The sequence below is a fragment of the Glycine soja genome, chromosome 17 (genome assembly GCF_004193775.1).
Source record: "Glycine soja cultivar W05 chromosome 17, ASM419377v2, whole genome shotgun sequence".
Classification (NCBI taxonomy): domain Eukaryota; kingdom Viridiplantae; phylum Streptophyta; class Magnoliopsida; order Fabales; family Fabaceae; genus Glycine; species Glycine soja.
The window spans coordinates 38,901,759-38,909,626 of record NC_041018.1 but is presented as its reverse complement, the minus strand read 5'-3'; the positions used below and the strand labels follow the sequence as shown (position 1 = coordinate 38,909,626).

Below are 7,868 nucleotides of genomic sequence, written 5' to 3'. Positions count from 1 at the left end.
GCATATTGCCTCATCCCAGATAGACTCATGCAAACTTAACCTTTTCCCCAAAGAAAAACTCTATATAAGTACTAATACAACAAGATTAATTTTCCCATGTAAATGTTAAATGCTTTGAAATTTTATATTAATACTCTACTAGTTAAGTAGTTTTCAGACAACTGTTAAAAAGCTGTCATAATTTGAATTGGTAATTAGTATATGATATAATGCTAAAGTTTATATATCAAATTCCTAAACAAGATCAATATGGAATTTCTCGTATACATGTGTCAAACTAGCCGATTAATTTGTAGCAATTCTTTTTAATTACGTTGGAGCAACTTCTAATTCTAGGTCATTGTAGCAAACCAAAATATCTAAATAAGGTGTGCAAAAACCTAATTAAGAAACACCACAAGAGACCAACATGGGAACTTTAACATTAAACCATCACAAGTTTCATGTGGATACGTTATTGTCATATACACTTAAATTAAAAGCATGACAGCTAGTAGCTCCTTACAGACTTTATATTGTACACAAGCCCTCTCAATTTTCGATCCTTTTCTGCGTACACCAATCACACCATAAAGTTACACACACATGCACACACACTTATTTAGGTAAGCACATCTTAGAAATTAAAATCCAAATGTACGTAACACATCTTATGAATAAATATTATCGCTACCAATACTACTAATTATGAAAATATAATATGCAACAGTCATTATTTAATAAAACTTACAATATCACTATGGCAAACTACTCAAGTACTCACACTGCACAAGCGCAACCAATTAATGTTCATGGTATATGCTTGATATTGAAACTAGTAGCTAGAGCGTTGACTGTTATCCAGTTTGGTCGCAGTCACTTTGTTAATAAGAAATTCATACCTTGCATTTAAATTTTATACATACATACATATATATATATATATAGTGGCCATGGCTTGTCATGGCCCTAGACGATAGTGACCATCAGCCATGTAGTGACCATCCATATAGAGAGTTGCACTCTGCGGATGCAGGCCATCCATCACCATGAATTGCATGTCTTCAGATGGTTTCCAATGCCTCTTCCTTTGGTTTATGAACCAGTTATTTATTTGCTTTTGGTCCAAACCAGTTGATTCAGCCAATGCAACCTTCTCCGATTCCTATAATGATTAAATATCCACTATGAGAAATACACAATTTTTAGAAATGTATATATCAAGCATACTATGAGAAATGCTAATTAACAAAACACTCTAATATATTCTTTTAAAAATATTGTTATTGACTAAAGTGTATTAAAAATTAAAAATTAATATGGTTTCACTTCTAAATTTAACTAACAATATCTCAATTCTCAATCAAGAAAAAATATTACATAGCCGGGAACCACTAAATATTCATGATTCCGACCAATTTTTATGAGGTATACAGTCAAGTTTTGATTAGCACCATGATGATCTTGAAAATAATTCCTTATAAATAAAATTGTGTTAGGCAAACGCTCCTCAGACATATATCGATGGTACCAAATAAAACATACCGAAGGATAGGGCCATTTGTAATGTAATTCCCACCAGTTAAGTAGCTTTTGCCTAGCATCTTTGGGCAGTTTCCCTTTCTTTTTCTTCTTGGAGAGTTCTTGTTTTAGGCTACTTAAGTAACCACTGTACTTTCTCAGCAAGTGGTTTTTGAGTTCACGGTCCTCTGCTCGAGGATCAATCTCAGGAAGTTCTGTTTCTCCTCCACTGTTGTCCTGATCCTCTTCTGATGAACCAGCACCTTCACATTTATCATCTACTCATGCAACAATGAATTTTATGTTATTGAGCTCCTCATAAACTTGGAATATACATTTCCCTATAACGATACTGAGTAATTAAGATGCATTATAATGAAAAAACATAATTTCCATGATTGTTTAATCCTATATAATGAAGCAATGATACAGAGTTCCCAACACGGTTGTCATAGAATGAAGCAATATGATATTTTATTCCATGCATGATTGTTTAATCCAATATAATGTTTCCATCATCCAGAAGAAGGATATATAATAAGCTCCTTCTCAAAATCGTTTTAGGAATATAGTATCTGAGAAACTTAACTAATCATTACGAATTAAGTGCATCATCATATCATACTCTTTGATCAGATACAATGATCCTAAAGAGATTTTGAATATATTGATTAAGCTCTTCATAAACTTGGAATATGCATATTGCTAGAACAATACTAAGTTAGACGCATGAAGAAGAACACAATTTCATATATCAATGCACGGTTATTGAGATGATACAGAGAAGTAATATTAGAAAGAATAATGATGAAATGACCACCCCATTTTTTGATGGATCGGGTAGAAAAAGGAGATATAAAGAAAAAAAATAGAGAAAGAAAATGATACTTGTGATGAAAAAAGAACAGACATAAATGAGATGAGAGACAAAGTAACTAAGTGTATGTTTATAATTTTTTCATTAGCAAGTACTTACCCAGTTCCAAACTCGGTTATCATAAAATGAAGCAACATGTAATCCCATGGTTGTTTAGCCCATTGTTATAGTAAATTAAGGCCTTCTTCAATCATCAAAACAAAAGGCGTAGAGAAGGAGTATTTCGCTTTGTTACCATGGAACTAGTAATTCATTTCAAACTTCAAAGTGCTTCATCATATCATAATCATCAACTACCATAATGGTAAAAAAAATTTGAATAAATTGGATAAGGAATTCAAACTATTTAAAAAAGGATCTAAAACACAAAGTAGAATTTTTCGAGAGATTCTTTTGCGGGGGAAGAGATAGCCAATGTTCTATCAAAAACTAAAAAAACTAGAGACATCTCTGTTGTACTTTGGTTGTCTTATATAAATTAATCCATTTCGTTTTCCTTTCCCATATATAAATCTAAATCATGCAACATTTTCCAGGTCTGAAATTATATTGCATTCCAAGCGACACTCCAAAAATATTGGTTTTCTAACATATCTCGGGGGCCAATTTATTTGAAACAGGTGAACTGTGATTACAACAGACTGCCATATTCATGTAGCCTTAGATTAAAAAGAAAATGCGTTTTTTTTATCAGTACAGAAGAATATGCGTTTAATAAAGGAAATATTTTCTTATCAATCCTACTTATATTATAAAGGTAAATATTAAACATAAATAAATAAATAAAAACATTTATTATCTTGAAAATGTAAAAAATAAAATATAAAAAATCGTATTCAATAGGAAGATAATGTATATATATATATATATATATATATAGAAAGATTTAGAAATATTTTTTTGAAGAATGATCGTGTCCGGTTATTTCTGAGTTGGTAATTGATAGTCATCTGACTTTGGAAGATATGCGACTTCTTCTGACTGAAATCCTCATGAAGCATGAATTTTTTGGTAAATCATGTATGTGTATAAATTTTCTCCGATCATAATACCAGACCCAGTTCGTGGAATACAACACACAGGTGCATATATATACTCTTGCCACATTGAACAAATTGGATTCTAGGTCATCACCATGAAATTACCAAGCAGCCTGTGATTCACATCGGAAAGAAATGTGCTGTTGAGGAAATTGAGCCATATGACAACTAGTTATTAACACAAGTAAGTTTTTATTTATCTCCTCCAGTGTGAAATATTTCATTAGCTACCCATCCGAGTCAACGTGAACAAGACTATGAGAATGTTTGAATTTCAGTTTGGTGGCTTCAAACATGCTTTTAGAACATTAAACGTATTATACTTCATGTTTCATTGTCTTCAAAAGTCCTTTTTTTTTTTTACCAATGGTTTACTCTAAATTGAGTTTGGTGCTAAAGAACATGGTGTTATTTTAGAAAACTCATTTTATGTTAGAAGTATCTGTCCAATAGCAAAGTAAAGTACTTTTAACTAATATTATACGAACAAATTTCATTTTATCAACATATCAACATACTTTTGAATAAAAATTATTTAAACATAAATCATATTATAATAAATTCATGTTTTATTTATCAAACTTGAGTTATCAAACATAAAACATATTGTTGGTAACTAATATATTAGGGTCTTATATGAAGAAAAAAAACTAATACAGAAGGATCATAACAAACGAAGCACCTTCCTAAACATATAGTAAATTGGCACAGACATATATAATACTATAATATGCATATACATTTATTAAACATCTGCATAATTTACATTTCATTCGTACCGTAATCCTTGGGGATGCGGTGGATTGGATCAGCATCCAATGTGTTTCTCAGTTACTATTTAATTAATTGGACTCAAAGATCCAAAAGGAGAAAAGAAGAATAGATTAAAACGGCATTTGCTGTACGAAGGCAAAAAACTGAGCACAACAATGATGAGGCAGTGTGTGTGTGTGTGACAGTGTGAGAATGTCATCCTACAAAACCCCACGAATCCGCGAAATGCTTACTCAAAAATAGGTTTTAGGTTATAACAGGCAATAAAAACGAATTAACTAGGAAACCCTAGAAGAATCAATGTCAGAACTCTGAAACTTGGGAAATAGGAGCGGAGTAGCTAGAAGCGAACGTGTGAATTTGGGTTTTAGAATGAAAAAAATAATAAACAAAAAAATAGTATAAAGTTCATCTGGAGTCGTGAAGAATGGACAATACTGTGATAGAATTCATAAAAAAATATTAAAATAAAATAAAACTTGTCAAATCTCTGAAAAGAAAGAAAACACAAATATATTTATTAATATATTTCTCTTTAATAAAAAATATATTTTATTAGGGTTCTGTGCTTGATGAAATATCATCTCCACTCTCTGGGTCCCTTCCCTCCTACGATCTGTAGGTAGGTAAAATTTTCGGTCAAAGTTTCCTGGCTCAGTACAGAAAACACTCGAGTTTACGAATTTCAAGAACTGCAGAACTTAGTTCAAAATTTTGTTATTACACCCATATAGTTGAATTTTTGCATAATCCAGAATTAATTAATTAATACGTTCTCTGTCGAATTATAATGAATAATTGAATTTTTTTATCGATAAATATTAATTATTATTTTTATTAAATTTTTGTTAAAGGAAGGATTTAAATTTAAACGGCTATGATTGTTATTATGTCTATGAGGAGAAAGGGATGGAGAAGAGAGGAATTAAAACACAAGAATGAGAATTAATGAAGGGGAATAGGATCCTCCTCTTGTTGTGTTCTATAAAGAGAAAAAAAAAAGTACCAGACAAGATCCGCACGGGTCCATTGCAAAGCATATTTAGCTGAGTTTCTATCCTTCGCATGAAATCCATAGCCTCTTGAATAGGCCTTGTTAATTCCTCTCTATACTTCACAAGCATGTCATAGTATGCTTCCTGCGCACCATTTCCAATTAAGTATATCAACATTAATAAGGGTAAAGTCCCAAAATAGTAATAAAAATAAAAATAAAATAACAATGCAATCAAGGTTTAAAAAAATATGCATACAGTATTCACAATCATACTGCCACTATAGTTGTGGTCGCGTCAGTCAAATTAACTTACAATATTTTACAATATCAAGAAACACAATGAAACTGAAACAATCGTAATTGAAAGACTTCGGCGCTTAAGAATCAAACCACCCACCATGAATTGGTCAAGTTCAGGGTCTTTAGAAGTTTCCCTTGAACCAACTGAAGATCTTTGCCGTGCCTCAAACTCTTGCTTAGCCGCAACCATACGCGCCACCACTTCGGGTGTAGCTCCTATCTACAAATAGGGAAAGAAAGAGAGTGTGTGAAAGATAAGAATAATATATATTAAATGTTAATATATAAAAAATAAATAAAATGGGGGCATACTCATTACTCAAATTGATGTGATGATAAATGAGGAATCAATAATAATTAATTCGTGACCTTTTGACAATCCATGTAGGCTTCTAAAAGATTAGAGTACTGAGGGTGAGCAATGATTTTAGCTTTTATGGCTTCAACTTCACCAGTGGAGCTAGTTGGGCTCCCTCCTTGTTGTTGCTGAGGATGATGATGATGCATAGTGTTGTGAAGATTTCCTCTCATTAAAGGGTAGTGGAAAATCGGAGCGTGAAGCTGAGAAGTGCTGGCTTCGGATTTCACAGAATGGTGTGGTGACACTTGATCAGACTGAAAGCAATGATCTGATCCACCCGATTGAAGATGAAAGGTGTTGATTGGAAACTGATGGTGGTGGTGATGGCTATGATGCTGATGATGATTATGATTATGGTTTCCACCACTAGCTGAAGAGTACAAGAAATTTGGCCTTGGAGTACTTGGACTAGGACCTGTGTTTTCACTCAAGTGATTGTTATTAGTGTATTCCTCCATTAAAATTTTGAAATTGGGAAAGCAAAAAAAAGAAAGAAAAAAAACTCTCTCACTCAGCTAATTAACTAACCAAGCTGAACGAGAGGCTTCTGCTTCAACAAACAAACAAGAGGTACTACTCAAAAATCTACTATGAGGAACAAGAAAACCCTAAGGGTTTCTGAACCCTAAAATAGTTGAGGGATTGGTAATGAGTGGTGGTTGTAAGTTGAAATATTAAGAAAGGACGGGCCACACAATTAACCATCAGCACTTGTGTGATGTTTTGTGTTGGGGTCCAAGGAGGTAGCAAAAAGTTAAGGTGTTGAAGTGAAGAAAACCATAATAAAAAGAGGGGTTGCACTTAGCAGATTTTTGGGGCATGGACAGCTACGAGAGGGTAGAAAACCAGCGAAACTCTCACATCTTTGTGTTGTACGGAGGGTGAGTGAAGAGAAGAGAAGAGAAAGAAAGGGAAAAAAAGGAAGAGAGAAAGAAAGAGTGCGCGGTCGAAACCGGTAATGGCTCCGTGTTGGGGGTTGTTGACAAGACTTTCTTTTGTTGTGAGGAGAAAAAAAAATATATTTAAAAATAGGAAAAGGGCAAGTGTAGTAGCTTAGGAGATAAGCCTAGGGTGCATTGTTCAGTTTTTTTTTGTTTTTTTGGTTGGTTTTGGATAAATTATTAGTGTTTGTTTACTTTGCTTTAAGTAAGTAGTCCTCTGTAGGCTGTCCCTTGATTTGTTTTCCTTTTTGTGTTCCTCACAAGTCACAACTGCCATTTATTGCAGAGTTCAAACCAAACAGCTGTGTTTGCGTATGCATTTGTTATGATATAGATATTGATTTATTGAAAATTATAATGTCACTTGTGTGTACTCAAGCTGTTACATTCTGTGACTTTATTCTTTTAAATATCAAGGATTTTGTTCTGAGCAAGACCTAAGTACAATAGTTTATCCAGTAAAAAGGAAAACAAAGTTAGTACTTAGCTTAAGTACATGTATAAATTAAAGTTGGAATAGCATACTCTTACCAATAAATCTTTCTATCTCAATTCAGACATTGAAACATACAATTTTGTATTCGAATTTACAGAAGTATTTTTTATAACTTTAAATCAAATTTAGGAGTATTCCCATGTCAATTTGATTTAAATTTGGGAGAAATAAAGTTTGAATCAAATAATTTTCATTGACTTAGTTTGCTTCAAAATTTTGCTAAATCCAAATCATATCAACTCAACTAAAAATAGGTTGGTTCAATTTATTTGATATGTGAATCAATCAATATTAGATTTTAATTAATTTGATTCAAGTTGGACTTAAAAAAAATCAAAATTAATTTAATGGGTTCGGTTTGAATGAGTGAGTATGATATTCATTAAGATGAACTTATGTTTGTTTCTACCTAGTGTGTGTTTGGAAGATCAATTGAAAAAAAGTAATTTTAAAATGAAATTGATTTCACAAAATTAATTTTGGTTAAACTTGATTTTGAAGTTATATGATTTATGTTTAAATGATTTTCAAATATTATAAAATTTAGTATAAATGTTTTTATTTAATGCAAAAGTTACTCAA

General features: G+C 32.1%; 1 protein-coding gene across 1 annotated transcript; it reads right to left on the bottom strand.

Moving 5' to 3' along the window:
- Positions 1–635: 635 nt before the first annotated feature.
- Positions 636–6,840, bottom strand: LOC114392257 (homeotic protein knotted-1-like). The gene is made up of 5 exons (XM_028353308.1): positions 5,858–6,840; positions 5,586–5,708; positions 5,198–5,330; positions 1,525–1,778; positions 636–1,144 (listed from the first exon to the last, which is right to left on the bottom strand). The coding sequence occupies exons 1-5, from the start codon at positions 6,305–6,307 to the stop codon at positions 941–943; spliced, it is 1,164 nt and encodes a 387-aa protein (XP_028209109.1). The 5' UTR covers positions 6,308–6,840; the 3' UTR covers positions 636–940.
- Between the last annotated feature and the right edge of the window lie 1,028 nt (positions 6,841–7,868).